The sequence below is a fragment of the Lipotes vexillifer genome, unplaced genomic scaffold (genome assembly GCF_000442215.2).
Source record: "Lipotes vexillifer unplaced genomic scaffold, Lipotes_vexillifer_v1.1 scaffold798, whole genome shotgun sequence".
Taxonomy (NCBI): Eukaryota; Metazoa; Chordata; class Mammalia; order Artiodactyla; family Lipotidae; genus Lipotes; species Lipotes vexillifer.
In genome coordinates this window covers 9555-34226 of record NW_006791593.1, presented here as the reverse complement: position 1 = coordinate 34226, position 24672 = coordinate 9555, and the positions used below count along the sequence as shown (strand labels likewise).

Here is a 24672-nt window from a genome sequence, read left to right as displayed (position 1 = left end):
GGGAAAGAGAATAATGAGCAAAGAACCACCAAAAACAAGTCAACAAGGAAGGAAGGGATTTCTTATGTTCATCCTGTCAAGGGGCAACTTTTCTCAATGGTTATTTCATGTGAGGAACATATATGAACCAAGCACATGTAAACTAGTCTCTTTATATACGGAATTACCAAGTAAACAAAGTAATATCTTTCTCCAAAGTTGCCAGAACTGACCGTAGAGCAATAGTCTTTCAATAAAACAGGATACTGTATCACTGCTTCAAAAGTTGACAGGGTGATCTTGATAAATTCTTCTGATGCCATCAGTCCTAGAAATACAGTTAATTGTTATACATGTTTATTTATATGTCCAAAATAATAATATCAGAATACCTCAAGTAAAGATGTAAAATGTCCCATGGTCTACTCACCTACGGCTCCATCTATGTTAGTTTCTCCTGAGTCTACTGATTTAATATGACTCTGTAAAAAATAAAAATGTTAATAAATAGAGATTTTAAAATAGCTCTGATATAAGAACCATGCACAGAAAAAACTGAATATATGATCCTACAGATGTTCACCATGATGACTCCAGGCAGTAGGAATCAAGTGATTTTTATCTTCTCATTATATTTTTCTACAGTTTCTAAATTTCATGTGATAAGTAGGCTTTAATTTCTTTATCCATAGGCAGAAAGATAATATTTTTAGAAAGTCTCTTGATCGAGTTAATGCACAAAAGTCATTAGAAATTTTTTTTTAAACTTGGATAATTCTACACTACACACGAATGGTAACTGCAAATAAATCATATTTATATGACAGTCCTTAAAAAAACAGTAACATTTTGCCCAAAACTCTATCTATCATTCTTAATGAAATAACTCATGGAAGGCATTAAGTACTATATACATATTATGAACACTATAATCATAGTTTTGAAACATGATCATATGAATAGTATATATACACTATAAACTATAATCATTTTTAAATATACAAATCACTACCAGTGAGACGAAATGTTAGAATAAAATCAATAGCAATATAAGCACAGAAAGGTCAACCTGCTAAAGTGAGGATAATCCAGTTGACACATAAACCATTTCCAATGTGCCACACTTACTCATGCAGTACATTGGGACATTAGTGAGGATGGCAATGAATCAGGAGCAACAGTCATCTCAAAGCGAGGTCAAGCTTTAGCTACCCTGAGCAGTAGTACTGCATCAAGATGCAGCAGTTAAAGGCCTGTCTTCAAAATTCACCACTGTTCTGACACCCTCCTAGATATTTTGTACCCCGACCCCAACTCCCTTAACTGTGCCCCACACACCATGCCCATGCCTCCCTGTGGGATGACCCCCAACAATATTTCAGAGGCAGACCTGAGCAGCTCAGCTGTGAACAACCTGGGGTGAACCTCCCAGACCCCAAGTGAGTGCTCCGAACAGAAGGGGTGCTCTGTGAACATGATGTGAATGAAACCATCACTGCCCCGGCTAATAACAGGCGGAGCACCTGTGCTGGTGATGCACGGAGACACTGCAACTGAGGGCCTGCCCCTAGCTCACAAAATAGTAAATATATCATATTTTAGATATCATAACAAATAGCAAATAAAATATAAGATAACCTTGGAATAAAAAATAATTAAGTCAGCAATTAGCCTGGAGTGGAAAATATCAACAGATCTTACTATAATCCAATGATTTTCTTAAAATTTTTGGTAAATATAAAAGACTATAGAGTGTCCTTGTCCCCACGGTAAACCACAGCCACCCCCCACTTCTGCAGTAGACCCTCCAACACTAGTAGCATAGCATGTGGGATCTTAGCTCCCAGACCAGGGATTGAACCTGCAGCCGCTGTATTGGAAGTGCAGAGTCTTAATCACTGGACTGTCAAGAACATGAGATTGTTTCCCAATCTTTAATGTGAGAACTAGGTGGAGCTTCTGGAGGTAAAACCCACAAAGTGTCCCCTACTTTAGACTGAGCCCCCAGGAGTTTTCAACTCTCAAGCTAGTTCATGCTGACGCTCCAATAATTCATCACAATCAATAAAGTGTTCCTACCAGTATATTATGAAACATACAATCAGTTAGGAAATATATCAGTTTGTTTCCTTTAAAAAATGAGCTAGAGATAGCCTCACCCACCAGAGGGCAGACAGCAGAAACAAGAAGAACTACAATCCTGCAGCTTGTGGAACGAAAACCACATTCACAGACAGACAGACAGGATGAAAAGGCAGAGGGCTATGTACCAGATGAAGGAACAAGATAAAACTCCAGAAAAACAACGAAATGAAGTGGAGATAGGCAACCTTCCAGAAAAAGAATTCAGAATAATGATAGTGAGGATGATCCAGGACCTCAGAAAAAGAATGGAGTCAAAGATCGACAAGATGCAAGAAATGTTTAACAAAGACCTAGAAGAATTAAAGAACAAACAAACAGAGATGAACAATACAATAACTGAATCGAAAACTACACTAGAAGGAATCAATAGCAGAATAACTGAGGCAGAAGGATGGATAAGTGACCTGGAAGACAGAACGGTGGAATTCACTGCTGTGGAAAAGAATAAAGAAAAAAAAAAATGAAAAGAAATGAAGACACCCTAAGAGACCTCTGGGACAACATTAAACGCAATAACATTCGCATTACAGGGGTCCCAGAAGGAGAAGAGAGAGAGAAAGAGCCCGAGGAAATATTTGAAGAGATTATAGTCGAAAACTTCCCTAACATGGGAAAGGAAATAGCCATCCAAGTCCAGGGAGTGTACAAAGTCCCATACAGGATACACCCAAGGAGAAACATGCCAAGACACATAGTAATCAAACTGGCAAAAATTAAAGACAAAGAAAAATTATTGAAAGCAGCAAGGGAAAAATGACAAATAACATACAAGGGAACTCCCATAAGGTTAAGAGCTGATTCCTCAGCAGAAACTCTACAAGCCAGAAGGGAGTGGCATGATATACTTAAAGTGATGAAAGGGAAGAAACTACAACCAAGATAACTCCACCCAGCAAGGATCTCATTCAGATTTGATGGAGAAATCGAAAGCTTTACAGACAAGCAAAAGCTAAGAGAATCCAGCACCACCAAATCAGCTCTACAACAAGTGCTAAAGGAACTTCTCTAAGTGGGAAACACTAGAGAAGAAAAGGACCTACAAAAACAAACCCCAGGGCTTCCCTGGCGGCGCAGTGGTTGCGAGTCCACCTACCAATGCAGGGGACACGGGTTCGTGACCTGGTCCGGGAAGATCCCAAATGCCGCGGAGCAGCTAGGCCCGTGAGCCATGGCCACTGAGCCTGCGCATCCGGAACCTGTGCTGTGCAACGGGAGAGGCCACAGCAGTGAGAGGCCTGCGTACCACAAAAAAAAGACAAAAACAAAAACAAACCCCGAACAATTAAGAAAGTGGGCATAGGAACATACATATCAATAATTACCTTAAACGTCAATGGATTAAATGCTCCAACCAAAAGACACAGACTCACTGAATGGATAAAAAACAAGACCCATATATATGCTGGCTAAAAGAGACCCTCTTCAGACCTAGGGACACATACAGACTCAAAGTAAGGGGATGGAAAAAGATATTCCATGCAAATGGAAATCAAAAGAAAGCTGCAGTAGCAATGCTCATATCAGATAAAACAGACCTTAAAATAAAGAATGTTACAAGAGACAAGGAAGGACACTACACAATGATCAAGGGATCAATCCAAGAAGAAGATATAACAATTATAAATATACATGCACCCAACATAGGAGCACCTCAACACATAAGGAAACTGCTAACAGCTATAAAAGAAGAAATCGACAGTAACACAATAATAGTGGGGGACTTTACCACCTCACTTAAAGCAATGGACAGATCATCCAAAATGAAAATAAACAAGGAAACAGAAGCTTTAAATGACACAACAGACCACATAGATTTAATTGATATTTATAAGACACTCCATCCAAAAACAGCAGACTACACTTTCTTCTCAACTGCACATGGAACATTCTCCAGGACAGATCACATCTTGGGTCACAAATCAAGCCTCAGTAAATTTAAGAAAATTGAAATCATATCAAGCATCCTGTCTGACCACAATGCTATGAGATTAGAAATCAATTACAGGGGAAAAAATGTAAGAAACACAAACACATGGAGGCTAAACAATACATTATTAAATAACCAAGAGATCACTGAAGAAATCAAAGAGGAAATCAAAAAATACCTAGAGACAAATGACAATGAAAACACGATGATCCAAAACCTACGGGATACAGCAAAACAGTTGTAAGAGGGAAGTTTATAGCTATGCAATAGCAAGAAACAAGAAAAATCTAAAATAAACAACATAACTTTACACCTAAAGGAACTAGAGAAAGAAGAACAAACAAAACCCAAAGTTAGGCCTTCCCTGGTGGCGCAGTGGTTGAGAATCTGCCTGCCAATGCAGGGGACACGGGTTCGAGCCCTGCTCTGGGAAGATCCCACATGCCGCGGAGCAGCTAAGCCCGTGAGCCACAACTACTGAGCCTGCGCGTCTGGAGCCTGTGCTCCGCAACAAGAGAGGCCGCGATAGTGAGAGGCCAGCGCACCGCGATGAAGAGGGGCCCCCGCTTGCTGCAACTAGAGAAAGCCCTCGCACAGAAATGAAGACCCAACACAGCCATACATACATACATACATACATACATACATACATAAAATAATAAAAAAAAAAAAACCAAAGTTAGCAGAAGGAGAGAAGCCATAAAGATCAGACCAGAAATAAATGAAATAGAAACAAAGAAAACAATAGCAAAGATCAATAAAACTAAAAGCTGGTTCTTTGAGAAGATAAACAAAATTGATAAACCATAAGCCAGACTCATCAAGAAAAAGAGGGAGAGGACTCAAATCAATAAAATTAGAAATGAAAAAGGAGAAGTTAAAACAGACACCGCAGAAATACAAAACATCCTAAGAGACTACTACAAGCAACTCTATGCCAATAAAATAGACAACCTGGAAGAAATGGACAAATGCATAGAAAGGTATAACCTTGCAAGACTGAACCAGGAAGAAATAGAAAATATGAACAGACCAGTCACAAGCAATGAAATTGAAACTGTGATTAAAAATCTTCCAACAAACAAAAGACCAGGACCAGATGGCTTCACAGGTGAATTCTATCAAACATTTAGAGAAAAGATAACATCCATCCTTCTCAAACTCTTCCAAAAAATTGTGGAGGAAGGAACACTCCCAAACTCATTCTATGAGGCCACCATCACCACCCTGATACCAAAACCAGACAAAGATACTACAAAAAAAGAAAATTACAGACCAATATCACTGATGAACATAGATGCAAAAATCCTCAACAAAATACTAACAAACAGAATTCAACAACACATTAAAAGGACCATACACCATGATCAAGTGGGATTTCTCCCAGGGATCCAAGGATTCTTCAATATATGCAAATCAATCAATGTGATACACCATATTAACAAATTGAAGAATAAAAACCATACGATCATCTCAATAGATGCAGAATAAGCCTGGAACAAAGTTCAACACCCAGTTATGATAAAATCCTCTAGAAAGTGTGCATAGAGGGAACCTACCTCAACATAATAAAGGCCATATACGACAAACCCACAGCAAACATCATTCTCAATGGTGAAAAAGTGAAAGCATTTCCTCTAAGATCAGGAACAACACAAGGATGTCCACTCTCACCACTATTATTCAAAGTAGTTTTGGAAGTCCTAGCCATGGCAATCAGAGAAAAAGAAATAAAATGAATACAAATTGGAAAATAAGATGTAAAACTGTCACTGTTTGCAGATGACATGCTACTATACATAGAGAATCCTAAAGATGCCACCAGAAAACTACTAGAGCTAATCAATGAATGTGGTAAAGTAGCAGGATACAAAATTAATGCACAGATAACTCTTGCATTCCTAGACACTAATGATGAAAAATCTGAAAGAGAAATTAAGGAAACACTCCCCCCTTACCATTGCAACCAAAAGAATAGAATACCTAGGAATAAACCTACCTAGGGAGACAAAAGATCTGTATGCAAAAAACTATAAGACACTGATGAAAGAAATTAAAGATGATACCAACAGATGGAGAGATATACCATGTTCTTGGATTGGAAGAATCAATATTGTGAAAATGACTATACTACCGAAAGCAATCTACAGATCCAATGCAATCCCTATCAAATTACCAATGGCATTTTTTACAGAACTAGAAAAAATCTTAAAATTTGTATGGAGACACAAAAGACCCTGAATAGCCAAAGCAGTCTTGAGGGGAAAAAAATGGAGCTGGAGGAATCAGGCTCCTGGAATTCAGATTACACTACAAAGCTACAGTAATCAAGACAGTATGGTGATGGCACAATAGCAGAAGTATAGATCAAAGGAACAAGATAGAAAGCCCAGAGATAAACCCACGCACCTATGGTCAACTAATCTATGACAAAGGAGGCAAGGATATACAATGAAGAAAAGACAGTCTCTTCAATAAGTGGTGCTGGGAAAACTGGACAGCTACATGTAAAAGAATGAAATCAGAACACTCCCTAACACCATACACAAAAATAAACTCAAAATGGATTCAAGACCTAAACGTAAGACTGGACACTATAAAACTCTTAGAGGAAAATATAGGAAGAACACTCTTTGACATAATTCACAGGAAGATGTTTTTTGATCCACCACCTAGAGTAATGGAAATAAAAACAAAAATAAACAAATGGGACCTAATGAAACTTCAAAGCTTTTGCACAGCAAAGGAAACCAAAAACAAGATGAAAAGACAACCCTCTGAATGGGAGAAAATATTTGCAAACAAATCAATGGACAAAGGATTAATCTCCAAAATATATAAAGAGCTCATGCAGCTCAATATTAAAGAAACAAACAACCCAATCCAAAAATGGCAGAAGACCTAAATAGACATTTCTCCAAAGAAGACATATAGATGGCCAAGAAGCACATGAAAAGCTGCTCAACATCACTGATTATTAGAGAAATGCAAATCAAAACTACAATGAGGAATCCCCTCACACCAGTTAGAATGGGCGTCTTCAGAAAATCTACAAACAACAAATGCTGGAGAGGGTGTGGAGAAAAGAGAACCCTCTTGTACGGCTGGTTGGAATATAAATTGATACAGCCACTATGGAGAACAGTATGGAGGTTCCTTAAAAAACTAAAAATAGAAATACCATGTGATCCAGCAATGCCACTACTGGTCATATACCCAGAGAAAACCATAATTCAAAAAGACACACGCACCCCAATGTTCACTGAAGAACTATTTACAATAGCCAGGTCATGGAAGCAACCTAAATGCCCATCGACAGACGAATGGATAAAGAAGATGTGGTACATATATACAATGGAACATTACTCAGCCACAAAAAGGAACAAAATTGGGTCATTTGTTGAGATGTCGATGGATCTAGAGACTATCATACAGAGTGAAGTAAGTCAGAAAGAGAGAAACAAATATTGTATATTAACGCATGTATGTGGAACCTAGAAAAATGGTACAGATGAACCGGTTTGTAGGGCAGAAATAGAGACACAGATGTAGAGAACAAACGTATGGACACTAAGTGGGGAAAGCAGCGGGGGGTGGGGTGACGGTGTGATGAATTGGGAGATTAGGATTGATATGTATACAGTGATCTGTATAAAATGGATGACTAACAAGAACCTGCTGTATAAAACAAATAAAATTCAAAAATTCAAAAAAAAAGACTCTATATAACATACACAAAAGAAAATATAGAGATAGATTTTATGTTATAAAGAATAAAGACTCTTAAACCTACCATTTGAGTTAAGAACTAAGATATTCCCAATTCTTTGCATGAGCTTCCCACATCCCACCTGCCTGTCATTCCTCCAGGGATAACCACTGTTGTGAATTTATCATTTCCTCAGCATTTCTTAATAGTTTTACCACATATACATGTGTCTCTAAATACTATTTTTGTTTCAGTACTTTTAAACTTTACTGAAATGATATCAAACTGTATACAGTTCATACTGATGGGACAGTATGTAGCCATTAAAATGTGAAAAAAGGGCTTCCCTGGTGGCGCAGTGGTTGAGAGTCTGCCTGCCATGCAGGGGACACGGGTTCGTGCCCCGGTCCGGGAAGATCCCACATGCCGCGGAGCAGCTGGGCCCGTGAGCCGTGGCCGCTGAGCCTGCAAGTCCGGAGCCTGTGCTCCGCAACGGGAGAGGCCACAACAGGGAGAGGCCCGCGTACCGCAAAAAAAAAAAAAAAAAAAAAAAAAAGTGAAAAAAAATTTAAGATACGGGAAAATAGTTATGATACAATGTTAAATGGAAAAAAGAATACAAATCTATATATACACAACATAGTTTCAACCACATGTATTGGTATAAGTCATATACATATCTTATACATACATACGTAGATTTCTACACACAGATGCATATACATGAATTGAAAACACTAAGTAAACAACAATATGTTAACAATGGTTGTTAACCATTGATAGTTACAGGTGATATTTTTCTTCCAATATCACTATAATTTTCTACATTTTCGTTAATAAGCATATATGTTATAAATGCTTGAATTCTCTTTTTCAGTCTACAACTAAAACAAAAAAGACTAACAATGAAATAACATAATAAATAAAAAGAGGCACTGTAAGCTTTTCGTAATAATTTGGCTGAAATAATTTCATAAAATTTCAACATGGGCACATAACTTTGGCTGAATAAATATGGATTTGATGCTGAAAAGAGTTCATAAAAAGATGTCTTTTGACTTCAATAAATCTACTTAAATGTCAATAGCTTGCTTAAGTAAAGAAAGAAGAGGGAAAACAGTGTTTATAGTATGATCTTTATATATAATTTTTTAAAGCATATATAGATAATATACAAACATAGATGTGAACAAAAATTTTCGAGGAAGAAATCACAGGAACCACTCACAGAGGCTCCCTTTGGGCAGGACCACTGGCCCAGGAGGTACGCTTTCACTATTCATTTTCTGCTTTTCTGCACTGTTGGAATTTTCTAGCTATGCACATGCATTAATTTTTTTTTTTCTGTTTTAACAGCGACAAGGGTTTTCTAGATGGTGAAACTATAGGGTTCTTTCAATTTATTTTCTTCTTTATACTTCCCCAGTTTAATTAAAAACAAAAATCCCTACTGAATGTTTCATTGATTTACCAATTTAAATCTCTTTGGATCTATTTCTTCTTCCTCATTCTCAGTCTAATAGGAATTAATCAGGTGAGAGTGAGGACAGGGCAGGAGGCATTGCAGATTCAAGGAGAGGAGGGAACGTATGAACAGTCATCTAGGTGAGCGTGAAGGTGTATAAATTAGGAAAAGGAACTAGATGTCCCAGTCTGCAGAGAGGGCTTGTTTGCGACGAGCAGTCATGAATTTAAAGTGAGACCAGCTCTTTTCGTCGTGTTTTCCTCTAGCCATATTTAGTCACTCAAAGCAGGGGTGGGGTAGGTAGAGAATTAAACTGAACGAGGATTTGGGTTTGCCAGAGGAGGACAACGGAGGAAGAGACAGGAGAGGGATTACGGGTGTGTGTGGCAGGGATAGGGGTTGAACCAGGGACTCTAAGGGGAGTAAAGAGAAAAGTCACTGGGCCCAGGGAGGGCAGGATGGTGAGTGCAAAGTGGTAAAAGGCCTATTTAAGTCTCAGAGGAATTAAAAGGTTGTTGGAGATGGGGAGCAGGGCTAGAGAGCTGAAAATTAGGTGTGGGAGCCAGAGAGCAGTGACGCTGAATATAAGGCCATGGGCGGAGGGAACTGAGGGAGGGAAAGACAAGCTCATGGGGAGAGAGGTGGTCGAGGAGCTGAGAGGCTGAGGTGTTGGAAGCATCCTTCCTAGGGATACCCGATTCTCTAAGAATGACAGTGAGCCCAGTGCTAAAAGACTCTGAGCGAGAAGCAATGACCCAGAAAAATCTGTAGATGACCACAGTACACGGGGCATCTTCTAAGGGTGTGAGCTTCAAAGCTGGGAGTTTAGCAGGGGAACAAATAGGATGGGCACTTACTGTGGGGCAAAAAAATGGCCCTATCTAGAGAGAAAAAGGGAAAGCTGTGCCTCCAGGGCAGACCAGGGCCCTGCATTACTATTCAGAGAAGCTGAGAATAAGCTCTCAAAGCAAGGTGGGTGTATCAATTCGGGGTCTGCATTAAAAAAAAAAAAAAAGAAAGAAAGAAAGAAAAGAAAAGAAAAGAAAAAAGGAAAAGAAAGGAAAAAACCTTACAACAAGAACATTCGTGTGGCCATGAGTAAGTATACAGTCAGCAGAAACTAACACACCACTGTAAAGCAATTATACTCCAATAAAGATGTTTAAAAAAAATAATTATATAGTATATTTTTAAAAAAATACAAGAGTACACTCTCTCTGCTTTATCTGCTACAAGTGAAGTCACAATCTATCAACAAAACAACATTCACTTAAAATAAAAATCTGCAGGGAATTCCCTGGCAGTCCAGTGGTTAGGACTCAGAGCTTCCACTGCAGGGGGCACGGGTTCAATCCCTGGTCAGGGAACTGAGGTCCCGCAAGCTGCACAGTGCAGCCAAAACAATAAAAATAAATAAATAAATAAATAAAAATCTGCAGAGGGCAGGAGTATGTCTTTTAATAATCAACCCAATGCCCAGGATGAGTGAAGATTTATCAATGACAGAGATTGTAATTATATTCTTATGTGAAAAATCACAATAATTTTATCATTTCTTTCATTTGAAAATTTGAATTTTGATGTCTTTTTGTAGAAAACTATAACCACCACACAACCACTGTCCTTTTATAAACTGATGAGGCCAGAACTTAAGAACAAAGTCCTCTTCCTCAGCTCATTCATCAAGAGCACTTTCAGAAGGACACAAGAAACACAGTGAACATAAGGATAATACACACCATGAGTTCTCAAACAGATTTCCTTCATGTCATTACTTCCTGTTTCTCAGCCCAATTCAACGGAGGCTCGAAAGAACTATGGTGAAATTAACCGTGGAACTTCCCCATAGCACTTCCCTAGATGCTTCCCTGCTAAAAGTACCCCTAGGTACTTTTTTTTTTTTTTTTTTTTTTTTTTTTAAACTGGAGAGGGAGCCAGATACAATGGCACATTGCTTCTGCCAATAAGAAGTGAAAATAGAAATTATCAGCTATGTAGTTCTCTTTGGCCTGGACCCTTTGAAAGCTTAATAATGGTTTAAAAGTGTCCTGTTAAATTGCTTCCAAACACCTGCCTCTTTAAAACACAACGAGACCAAAACTTCATTTTACTTGGGGAAGAAGAAGTGTTTACAGAAAGTTAATTCCTCTACTCATGCCTCCATCTAAGAAGTACCCTGAATTTTTCTACCAAAAAGATAAAAGATGTCTATAGGTTAACAGGCAAACCATGCCTGGTGCCAGCAGGAAAACTGAAGCCAGTGGGAAACACAATTCCAGTGCCCCCTCCAGCCTGTGCTTTCAGGAGCCTTCTAATGAGGGGAGATCACACCAACCCTGACTGCTGGCCCCACACCACCTGAGGCAGGCCAGCAGTTCCTGGAGAGCTCCTTCAGCAGAAGTCCTAGTATACAGCTACTAAAGGTGGACCAAGCTTGAATACCTCAAACTAAGGTGTATTTTTTAAATATAAAAGGACAACAGGCCTGCCATAATACAGTAGCTACTCAACCAGACGTATTTTGAGAAACACTAAAACTAATATTTACTTCCAGGTAGAACAACAGGGCTTTCACAACACAGTGCTAAGGGTATACAAATGAATGGTCTGGTCCCTCAGGCCACCAGGACGGGAGAGGCACTGTGCTCTGGCCAGTTCCACAAAGCCATTCTGCACACTGGCCTACAAACATTTATAATTGTGCAACCTTCCCACCACCACCCCCCCAGAAAAAAACAAACAAACAAACCCAAAACCTCTCAAACAACTTCAGGAAAGCCTTGCCTATGCAAAATGTAAAGTAATTCTTTTAAAGCAGAAAACTCAAGAGGCTTTACTGTGCAAATCTACACCATGAACTTCTAAGGGGCTATAGGCTGCCGGGGAGTTACCTATGCCTCCGGCACCAGAGGGGCACTGTGACTTCAACAATATTTGTGGCATCTTCTGAGCAGACTGTGAATCAATTCACAGAAGCAACATCTCTCAACGGTTCATCTTAACGTACACTAGAGCTGGGTGGGTAACTAAATCCAGGTCCTTGATTTTAGCCAACACTATTCTCCCTGGACTAGTGTCTCATCAGTGCCATCAACACCGAGTAAAGAAAGATGAACACACGGCTAAGGCCAAATAACAGATGAGGCAAGAAAAATAACAAAAGATTTCTGGGACTGGCCATGACTCAAACCAGGAAAATGGTCCAAAGAGAGCCAAAAGAACTTTTTCATTATGTGTATGAACTCCCAGTACTTGAGCGACATTATCAGGGAAACCACTGCTACAGAATTTTCAGTGTCACAATTACCTTTGAACTAGGCAAGTTATTTTCTATCCCCTGAAAGTGCTTTTGTTAAGAAAACCCATACAGAGCCCTACAGAACACCCCCAACCTTCAAAGGGTACACGCACCCCTGGGAGAAGAAGATGAGGAGGCCCTTTCTCAGTGGAAGCCGATGAGTTACATGGAGCAGATGAGGTCTCCCTAAAGCCCACAAAGACTTTTATATTGGAGGACTTTTATATTGGTAGTTCCTCGAAAACCTAAACTGTACTCAGTTAATGTAGGCACAGAAAAGTACTACACATGAGAAAAAATAAAAGAACGAACACAATTATATCTGTCCCAAACAGTCTGTGCCAAAATATTCCAAGGTGGGCTACAAGGGCAAAATTACTATTATCAGGCATCAATATGTTAGTGCAGTGGAGTTACAAATATAGAATTATAGTTCTCCTAAAAATGATGCCCACATTGTCCTCTAAAACGATTAAAAAGCAAATTAAAGGAGGTGGCAGACAAAATTCTAATAATTTTCAAATTCATGAATGTACTAGGAAAATTATGTGCTTTGTAGAATTCAGGACTCAAGGATGATAACACTTCGAAAATGAGTACAAAAGGACCCGTACGGCACTGACTAAACACACTGCTTACAAAAATCAGTGACCTCTCTACTCAACATTCATACTTCAAAACATCATACTTCACCGTATGATGACTCTTCTAGAAAACTATATTCTCACTTGTGGGTGGCAATCTTTTTTTTTTTTTTACTCCAAACAAGCAATAAAATTGAGATGTTTACTTCATTTTAACTAGATACCTATATGACATGGCATTTTGAAAATCTCCGTTCACTGTTCATTATTAATATCAAAGTAAGACCAAAGATGATGCCGTGCGACCCTATGTACAGCTCGCCATTTTATCAATAGTACATACTGTAACTATTCCAGGCAAGGGAAAAAGATAACATAATTCACAAGCCACAACTTGAACAAAGAGACTATTTTTTGTGAGCAAAAATCAAAGTGAAAGATAATATGATGATTTGTTTTTCGTTGTTACTCACCTCTTCAAAATTAAAGGCAAGGTTAAATTGAGCTCAAAAAAAAAACAAAAAATTGAGCTCAAGTTAGAGAAATACCATCACAAAAAGAGATACTGCACAAAACTCAACAATGCTAGCCAAAGTAAATGATGATACTATATTCCCAGAATTCCATTTTTTATATATGTATAAATCTGTTCTTTTTCAGATTCTTTTCCATTATAGGTTACCATAAGATACTGAATACAGTTCCCTGTGCTATACAGTAGGCCCTTTCTGGTTATCTGTTTTCTAAATATTAGTGTGTATATGTTAATCCCAAACTCCTGATTTATCCCTCCCCCATCTTCCCCTTTGGTAACTATAAATTTGTTTTCTATGTCTGTGATTCTGTTTCTGTTTTGTAAGTAAGTTCATTTGTATCATTTTTTTTAGATTCCACATATATGCAATATCATATGATATTTGCCAGTCTGACTGACTTTGCTTAATATGATAATCTCTCTAGGTCCATCCCTGTTGCTGCAAATGACATTATTTCATTCTTTTTTATGGCTGAGTAACACTCCATTATATATATGTACCACATCTTCTTTATCCATTCTTCTGTCCATGGACATTTAGGCTGTTTCTATGTCCTGGTTGTGGTAAACAGTGGTGCTATAAACGTAGGGGTGCACATATCAAAGTGTATCAAAGTGCACACTTTAAATATAAATATATAAAAATTTTTTAGTTTATTATTTAAAATTTTTTCATGATGTTTAATATCAAAATCTATGAAAATGTTGTCTATGGACTTATTTACGCTACTTGGGTCTGTCTCTGAACAAAGTGCATTATCAGGAGAGAATGTATTTTTCCTCCAAATGTCAAATTTTCTTACAGTCAACAGATAAAAATATAAAAAGGTCACTTCCCTAGAGACAAATAAATACCACTAAGACTTTAAAATTACCTCATTCTGACACCAAATCCCACAAACAGTAGAGACAGCCACATTTTTATTAGGAACGTGAAGAATTCAGCATTACTCACAAGAATAGTTCCGTAACTGAAAAGGAACTCTTCTGTTACAACTTGAGGTCGAAATACCTGTGTGATGAAAGTTTCCACAGATTAAATCCCGAAAGCCATGTACAAAAGTAAAATGAAAATGTTTTGTCTGAGTTGATGTTTCTCAGCTCCAGTTTACAAAGAAGGGAGTCACATTTTTATACATTTTTTCCAAACAGGATGATACCTGAGACGTTACGAGGTGAAGCACTATAGGCATGAGGGGGAGACACATCTTCAGCTGCTTCGCTTGAACTGTGGATGGGTGTTTACGACCAGAAACGTTAGCCAAGGCGTTCAGAATGTCACCTGCGAAGCACACCCCAGAGCACACGTGAGGTTAGAGACCACAGATACGTAGGGACCACTGGTTGTGGGTTGAACACTAATGGGATTGCTGAGTGAGGCAATTAATCTCCAAATAAAAGAAGTGGGTAGAAGCTGCATTGTTTTATTCACAACTCTTGACATTACAACAGAAAGTTGTGGCCTCTAGGGTCAGGATGGATATAAAATTGATCTCTCACCTAGAAATTTAAAACAGAAATGATTTTTTTCTTCTTTTTTTTTTTTTTTGCACTTTCCGAATTTCAACCATGAGCACTCATTACCTTTGTAAACAGAAAAAAGTTATTAAAAAATTACAAGTGAATAGATTATAGATCAGAATTTTTTAATAACAGAATAGGATGGCAGTAATAAGATATCAATTCCTAATACTTCTCATTGGATGGCAAGTCCAATAATAAATAAAACTTGTTTGTTGGATACCTGAATCCCTCATCTCCTAGGATAGGACGAGTCAGGTAATAAGAAACTCAACTATCAATTGACCAGCTCATGGCCTTTGGTTTGCAGATTTTAAAAAGGTTACAATCCAAATAAATTTTGAAATGCTCTATTTTCAGTCATTAACAGGCAAAAATCTCCCACAGTATTAGTAAGGAGCAAAAAGTTACTGTCAAATCAGCCATGAAGATATTTTCATTACTTTGATTTAATATTCTGAATTTCTGCACCTAAATATCTTTTACCATAATGGGTTGGGTCAAATTTAACATTTTAAACATTTCTGGTTTATAGCTACATCTGCTGGAAAAGCATGGAATGAGATTTAAACTAAACGTACGCGTACGCATTCCTTAGATTATTTTCACGTCTGTAAATAACAGTGGAATAACCAATTTTGTTAGCTGTAATAAACATCCTTTGCAAATCATTATTACTTTCATCTTTTATTCAGACCAAAGAAAATTTTAAACTTTGAACTCTAATATCAAAATTCTTTAATATTGTTAGTGCCTATGCATTTAAAATTTTTTTTAACAAAAAATAAATTTGTGGCTATAACCTGAAGGAAAAAGCTTTTCTTCAGAATTATGCAGAGAGAAATCTTGAGAAAAGTTACCTAAAATGATAGCCTAAGTCCAATTTTAACCAATTAAAATGCTTTCCTTCTATTTTCCAAAACTGCTAGATGACACTCAATGTAACCGTTAGCCTGCTCATTGCCTCATTCATGTCACTGATACAAAATAATTATGAAAACAGATAAGGCACATTCAAATTTTGAAACTACACATTCAAGAAAAAGTGTCATTGCACTCGCCTGAAAAAAAAAGACCGGCAAGAACAAAGAAAGAAGGGATGCCTAAATGCCAAGTCGCAGAAAGGTAAGCAGCAAGGGGCCTGAGGACAAGACTCCAATTTACCCAGGATTCGTGGCAGTTCCTGCACGATGTGACAGATGAGCAGGTCCAGGCATTTGGACAGGTACTCATTGCCGCTCTGCTGTTCCTTGCCTGAAGTGGTCTTTCTGCTGTCTCTCTCGATGTACATCACCAGTCTACACACAGCAAAATGCAAAAGATTACCTCTCATGATAAAACAGTTGATAGCACCTGCCTGAACATGCCACCAAGGCAAGTGTTTCCAGGGGGCACAGTCCCCATCTTGTTGACATTTAGATTTGGAGCAACTTGTCAAGCACAGTCTATTTTTGCCTTAGAAAAATCGAAACATTTATGCAGAGAGAAAATAAGGCAACTTTGAAGCTCTCTGCCAACGTATTACAAAACAATGCCCTGACTTCATTTGCCTCTGGCCCATGAAAGGAAACCACATTCTTCAGATGACAGATGAAAGGCAAACAGAAGTGTCTGGAGAGAAGAGGGCTTTGGTGTTTTGACGATTCAAAGTAGAACCACAAGTTGTCTGCACTTGTGTTGGTCATCAGTCTTAAACTTGTGTATATAAATCCAAAGAAAAAGTTTCATTTCAGCACTGGGTGATATAGATAGCAGACACTATCTGAACATCTGGATTTCACATGCCCTTTTGTCCACTGGGTTTATGAAATCTGTCTCAATAAACTTATTTCTTCTTCAAACAATTGGCATTTATTAAATATCAATCTTTGAACCAACTGCCTCCAATCCAGAACTAGGGGACATACTGAACCATCAGTCTGGTTACTTAGGGTATTGTTGAAAAGTTTTAGGCCCACGTTTCCTTCCCTTTGCTGGACCCACTCCCCAAGTTCCTAGTCCCCGAAACTCTAAAAGGCAATGAGTCCCCTGACTTCAAAGGCCCCGTTACAGCAATCTCCCTTGCTGGACTCCCTTGCCATTATCCATCTCTCCAGCTCTGTTGCAATCACTCATCCCATCCAACTTCTACTTCTCAGAACTTCCAAAAACTCCCACTATAAACTGGAAAGGGGTGGTTCTGGACACAATACACATACGTAACGTACACTGAAATCTTAACATTTAGCATTTACGTGGTTCTCTTAGTAGATTTATGCATCCTTTTGCCTTCCTGCTTATTATTATTTGGAGCCCTATTAGTAAAACACCTGGGAATGGAACCGAATCAGAAGTTTGCTTAGTTGACACCTGTTCCATCAGCCCAGCTAAGGAGCGGGACCAGAAAACACCATCTTCCTTTTCGGTTCCCCAAGATGGGTCACGATATCTCCCTGCCCAGTCTCGCCATCTGCTGAACAGCTTTTCCAACATTAAAGATTCCGGCATTCAACTGCATCCCCTCCAAGCTAAGTATTACAAACATGCCCTCTGACCGTAATCTGCTCTTATTCCTACTTGCACGATCTCCCACTGTGACAGTCCTTCAGCCTGCTGGGAACTTCCACTAATCGAATCCATGACATCTTCTCCCAATCCATCGGCACTCCTTCACTTACACTCTTGCCCTCTTTCTTTCCTCTGCTCCCATGTAGCCAAATGATTTGGATGAATCCAATGGTCTATATACTTTCTGTACATCTGCAGAGAGGCTGCTCAAGTTCAATATGGGGCAGATTCACTCTACTGGAAATGCATGTCACCAATACTCAGTGGCACTGGACAGTACCAGTGCCCAGCTACATTTCACTGGTCGACTTATTCCCAGTCTATCTTCAAATTTTTCTTCTCTTTATACCCTGAAATTTCCATCCTCTCTTGAGACTCTCAGTGAGTGCTTTTGCCTCCTACTGTCCAGAGAAAACGGAGAGTATCATGAAAAACACTCTTCTTCCTAATTCTCAGTTTACTGTGTGTCCTATCCTAGGCTCCTTTCCTCCCATCACAACTGCAGACCTCTCTCTCCTTCCAACTGTGCTTTGGATCACATTCCCTTCCACTTTCCCAGAACCTTGAATCTGCCAATTACTCGTTTTCTGCTTTTATATATTGACTCTCTCCCATTTAACAAAATGCTTTTCACATCCTTCTACCAACTGCCCCGCTGCCTCTCTCCTCCCTTTCTCGGTAAAACCTCTTAAAACAGAAATCTACACCTTGTATCTCCATTTTTCCTCCTAACTTCCTCAACCCACCACAGTCTGCTCTCACTCCCATCACTTGCTCTGAGGTCACCAACAACCTCCATGACATCAAAGCCAATGGACACCTGTCTGCCTTCACCTGTCTGAACAATTCAGCAGGGTTCAATACACCTGCCACTCCTGCTCGTCTATACATCATGACAGCATACAGTTCTAGTTTCCTTCTCTGGGTTCTTTAGTTGTTCCTTCTCTGGGTCTTTTGTTGGTTCATGCTCCTAAATGCTCAAATCTATCAAAACTCAGTCCTGGGTCCACTACTCTTTTCTTTCTACCCATCTCACGCAGGTCATCTCATCCCCACCCATGATTTAATTTACCACCTATCTACACAGACATTTTCCAGTCACCTATGTACAGGCCAAACCTGGTGTCTCAAGCTACAGACCTGTACATTCAACTGCTGACTTGACTTGACTTGACATCTACTTTTGCTTGTCTCAAAGGCATTCTTAACTCTACAGATCCCCAAAAAACACCATTATCATCCCAACAAAACTGGTTGCCTTTCAGAATATAATATTCCACCACACAGCATCACTCTCTACCAGCCAGACACCCAGGAGTCATCCCTCTCACCTCCCTTTCTGTCACTTCCCACACCAAGTCAATCATTAAATACTCCTTAAACCATTAGACTTTTCCACTCCTCACCAAATGCAAGCTTCCAAACTCCCTTCTCCTTCTTCTACGACCAGAGCCTCCTAGCTGGCCTACCTGCTTCTACTCTAACCCTTACACACCTTACATCTAAACTGATCTTGCCCACCACCTTGCTCCCGTGTTTAAAACCCTTCAGTGGAACCCCACTCTTCTTAACATGGGAGTTCTTAACACTCCTTATCGTAACTTACAACACCCTCAACTATCTCTCCAGCTTCCACTTGCTTTCTCTCCCCAGCAGTCATACTGTTCTTCTTACAGTCCCTCAAACTCAATACCTCCCCCAGCAACAAGGTACTGCCTCTCTGCCTGCATGGCTTTTCTCTCTGCTCCTTGCCAGTGAACTCCTATACATATTTCATAATTCACTGCAGTTTTCACTGACTTCTTAAATTAAACCTATGACATTGTCTCATAGCATTAAGGCCCTTACTCAACTGCAATTTCTTGATATATTTTTTATTATCTGATAATGTTTGTCATTCCAGTAAATTTAAAAATAGCCAAGGGCAAGGACTGTATCTGATTTTTCTCACCACAACATCATTGCACTTTTGGGCATAGTTCCTGACACAAAATAAGGGCTCAATAAACATCAGCTGAATAGATACATATGGCTGTTGAGATTGCTGTTAAGACTTTACCTAGTTCTCTACATCAATTCCTTGGTCCTTATTTCCCCCAAGGTCTTTTTCTTAATTCTACTGTTTGATTATACTGCTGGATCACATAAGAAGTAAAAAAAATCTTCTGCTTAGGAAAAGATACCATGAGCAAAACCAAGAGACAAATAAATTGGGGAAAAATACGTCCCCCATTTGGTCACCAATAGATAAATGGATAAAAAAAGATGTGACATATACATGCAATGGAATTGCTTTGCAACACAAGGATGGAACTTAAGGACATTGTGCTAAATTAAAATCAGTCAGACAGAGAAAGATAAACACTGCATGGTATTACTTATATGTGGAATCTAAAAAAAAAAGTCAAACTCATGGAAAACTAAGAATAGAAAAGTGGTTGCCAGGGGTTGGGGTAAATAGTGAGAAGCTGGTATAAGGGTACAAAACTTTAAGCTACAAGATGAGTAAGGTCTGAGGGTCTAACGTAAAACCTGGTGACTATAATTGAGAACACTGTATTATACAGTTCAAATTTGCTAAGAGTAAAATTTAAATGTTCTCACCAAACACAAAAACAGAAAATATGTGAAGTGACGGATGTGTTACCTAGATGGGAGGATCCTTTCACAATGTATATATATATATATATATATATATATATATATATATATATATATATATATATATATATATATATATATATATATATATATATATATATATATATATATATATATATATATATATATATATATATATATATATATATATATATATATATATATATATATATATATATATATATATATATATATATATATATATATATATATATATATATATATATATATATATATATCAAAGCACCACGATGTACACTTTAAATATCTTGTAATTCTATGTCAATTATATCTCAATAAAGCTAAAAGATTTTTAAGACAAACTGGGAAAAAACATTTCCAATTCCTATTAAAATACCTGTATACATATGACACACAGCAAAAATTTGAGGTGGAAACTGTCCAGCAAAAGGGGACTGGTTAAATAAAATACAGTCCACCGTTACAATGTAGCTACCAAAAAACTGAGCAAGCTTTACATATATTTTGGGCAAAAACGCAAGGTACGTTACGTAAAACAAGCAAAGTTCAAAATAGTATGCTTTTGTGTAACAAGAGAGGAATATAATCTATACTCACTTTTGCCTGGATTTAAAAAAATTCTGGAAGGATGAATAAGTAAGTAATAATAATGCTTTATTTTGTATAGTGGTAATCTGGGGCTGTGGAGCATGAGGTGTAGTTTCTTACTTTTTGAATTTTTCTGGATTATGAACCATGAGTAGGAGTTATCTATTCAAAACTTAAGCTAAAATGTTTTGAAAACATGAAATAGTATCGTTCTACACAGCCAATTTTTTTTAAAAAATGTTTAGGAGATGTAATGCTCAATTACACAGGATACGCTACCAGATGATAAATGCTGAGTGCCCTGCAAAAAGACTACTACTTTCTGTAAGAGCTACAGACCTCCATCTTCTCACTGTGCCAAGAGTCAGGCTGACTTTAAACAAGAGGTAAATCAACAGCAATACCACACCAGTACCCCAAAACTTTATTATGGCCTGTGCCCCATTATGATTTCTAGATTATTTTTCTCCTTTCCTTCAGTAGGGTCATTCTTTTAACTTGATAATATTGACAGAGATTTCAACAAATCTGGCTATAATTCCCAGCCCTAGCACTTTCTAACAGCATGACCTTGAACAAGTCTCTTAAGCTCACACAGGCTCTGGGTGCGCAGGCCTGGCGGCCATGGCTCACGGGCCCAGCTGCTCCATGGCATGTGGGATCTTCCCGGACCGGGGCACGAATCCGTGTCCCCTGCATCCGCAGGTGGACTCTCAACCACTGTACCACCAGGGAAGCCCAAATTTCTTAAGCTCTTTAAAGCTTCAGTTTTCTCATTATAAATGGGATGAACTTATTTACAAAACAGAAACAGACTCACAGACATCGAAAACAAACTAACGGCTACCAAAAGGGGAAGGGGAGAGAGGGATAAATTGAGAGTATGGGATTAACAGATACACACTACTATGTATAAAACAGGTAAACAACAAGGACTGACTGTGTAGCAGAGGGAACTATATTCAGTATCTTATAATAAACTACAGCAGAAAAGAATTGGAAAAATATATATATGCATATATATGCATAACTCACTTTGCTGTACACCTGAAACTAACGCAATGCTGTAAATCAAATCTACTTCAATTAATAAAAAAGAAATGGAACCTCAAATGTCCCACTTCACAACATTGCCAAACGGTTTCCCAAAATGGTTGTCCCAATTACTCCCACCAGCAGTGTACAAGTCCCCCTGAGCAACCACCTCACCAATATCTAATAGTACCCAATTTTTACTCATTTATATCTTGCGGTGCTAATGTGAACTTTAGTAATTATTAATATGGTAAGCATATTCTGTTATTCCTTTGTTGTTCATATTTTCTCTTTTGTGCAATACCTGTTCTGGTCTTTTGCGCATTCTCCCATGGGTTATTGATCTTTTGTTATTGACTTGGAGGCATTATTTATATGATCCAGAACTGTCCCTGTTCCCCTTCCTTTTTTTTTTTCCCCTTCTTTCTCTTTCTTCTCCTTTGAGTGTCTTTCACACGGAAGTCTTCAATCCACTGGAAACTGATTTATGGTATGGATTTCGGAAGAAATCCAATTCCACTGTTTTTCCAAGTAGATAACCACTTGCCCTGGTACCATGCATTGGAAAGATACTTCTAAAAACTAAGGGTGAAGGAAAAGGAGCAAAGGTACAAATATTTGGCAAAATCTGATTAAAAAGTGTTTGATTTGTAGATTACCTCCTCTACCCAATGAATCTAGGTGACTACTGCCAGACTTGCACACGGGTGGAAGTCTGGAGATTTATTCTCTAAAGAAAGTCAAACAGAAAGTTTCTAGACTAGGAGAAAGCAAACCAAGTCAAAGAGGGAGCCACCAGGGGAATTCCCCGGCGGTCCAGCGGTTAAGACTGCGTTTTCATTGCCGAGGGCACGGGTTCAATCCCTGGTAGAGGAACTAAGATTCCACAAGCCACATGGCACAGCCAAAAAAAAAAAAAGGAGAGGGCCACCAAACAAAACCAGGAGACTAGGTGAATTTCTGCACAATGAATACCAGAACTTCCAGCCGCCTTCCCCAGGGTGGCTCCCCAGACCCAGGCAGCCAGGTCCCTGCCCCCCCAGGCTGACACCTGGAATGCACTTTGGTGAAACTAACTGGCCCAAGAGAAACACCCTAGAGAGATTGATGCTAAAGTTCATGTCAAAATGCCCATAGAGATGATCTTGGTGTGAAGCTCAAAGTCAACAAAATCCGCCCATGCGCTGAGTACTTCTAGAACAGGTTGGCATTCCCTCAACTCTTCAACCACCAGACTAAATATTACCAGTTATCTGAGAGCACGCCTTCTTTGTTTGACATTATATCTGCAGATCTTCATCTACATTCTTTTTCATTGCTGTGTGGTATTCCAGTGTGTGAATATACCACAATTTATTCATTTTACTGTTGATGGACATTGGGGCTATTTCAATTAATGAATACGGCCAAGCACTTCTTATGCTGAATGCATGGAAACATTTCTGTTGGATATATATTTGGAAGTGAAATTGCTGGATCATAAGGTATGCCTAGCTTCAGATTAATAGGCATTGCTGATGATCAGTTTTCCAGAGTGATTAAGTCTATTTACACTGCAACAGGCAGGTATAAGAATTTCCGTTGCTCTACATCCTTGCCACAATTCTGCATTATCAGGCTTTTTACTTATAGCCATGCTTCCGGACATCCACTGGTATTTCATTGTGACCAAAGTGCATTTTCCTGATGATTATTAACAAATCTTTTCAGGTGTTAATTGGCCATTCAAAGAAAACCAATTCTGTAAAGTTCCTGTTCAAGTCTGTGCTCATTTTTCTATTGGGTTATCTGCCCTTCAGTTGTTTATATATTTTAGTTAAGAGCCCATGTCGATTATGTGTATAGCAGATACTTTTCCCTACTCTATGGCTTGTCTTGTTACTTTTTTAGTGATGCATTCTGATGAACAGAAGCTCTTAATTTTAAGGTAATCCAATTTATCGATACTTTCCTTTACGACAGTGCTCTTGTGATCTGCTAAAAACTCTTGGTCTACTCCAAGGTAATGAAGAAATTTTCACGGGTCTGATCTACTGGAAATTTTATTGTTTTATCTTTTTACATTTCAATGTGCAATCTACATAAATTAACTCCTTTGTACAGTGTAATTTAGAGATAAAGGGGTTTTTTTTAATATTGATGCCAAAATGACCCAGCACCATTTATTGTTAAAAAACCATCATTTCCCCACTGTTTTCTTCTGTCTCTTCTGCTCTTCTCCGTATTTTCCATCCTTTTGTCGCTCTCCATGGATCCCAGATGATTTGAGTACAGTATATTAATTCTCTATTCAGCTGTGTCTAATCTGCAGTTAACCCAATCCACTGAGTTCTTCCTTTCAGTTACTGAACATCCACTGTGTTTGTCTTTATAGTTCTAATTGTCTACTGAAATTCTCCATCTTCCAAATTCTTTGAATATACTGATCATAGTTATTTTAAGGTCTATATCTGATTAACTACATTGTAACCCCTGGGGATACTGTAGTTTATCTCATTTGTTTTTTGTATCATATCATCTTATCTTCTCATACGCCTGATTACTTTCTGATGAGTGTTAGACTCTATCCACACAGTCTGTGAACAGTGGAAGGATATTTTGAGGCCTAGGGTTAGACTTCCCGAGACAGGATTTACATATAATCCTGGATCACCTTAACCCAACCAGAGACTGAGATGATTCAAAAGTGGTTCTTT

At 38.4% G+C, this 24672-nt stretch overlaps 1 protein-coding gene across 1 annotated transcript in view; it reads right to left on the bottom strand.

Annotated features, from left to right (window-relative positions):
• Positions 1-24672, bottom strand: part of LOC103079147 (serine/threonine-protein kinase ULK4-like) — a gene marked incomplete at its 5' end in the record, with an annotated part of 395550 nt that overhangs the window by 363495 nt on the left and 7383 nt on the right. Inside the window, 5 exons of the mRNA XM_007464471.1 lie at positions 213-307; positions 410-461; positions 14598-14654; positions 14803-14924; positions 16328-16461. Of these exons, the coding sequence (XP_007464533.1) occupies positions 213-307; positions 410-461; positions 14598-14654; positions 14803-14924; positions 16328-16461 (460 nt within the window). The remainder of the gene's footprint in view (positions 1-212; positions 308-409; positions 462-14597; positions 14655-14802; positions 14925-16327; positions 16462-24672) is intronic.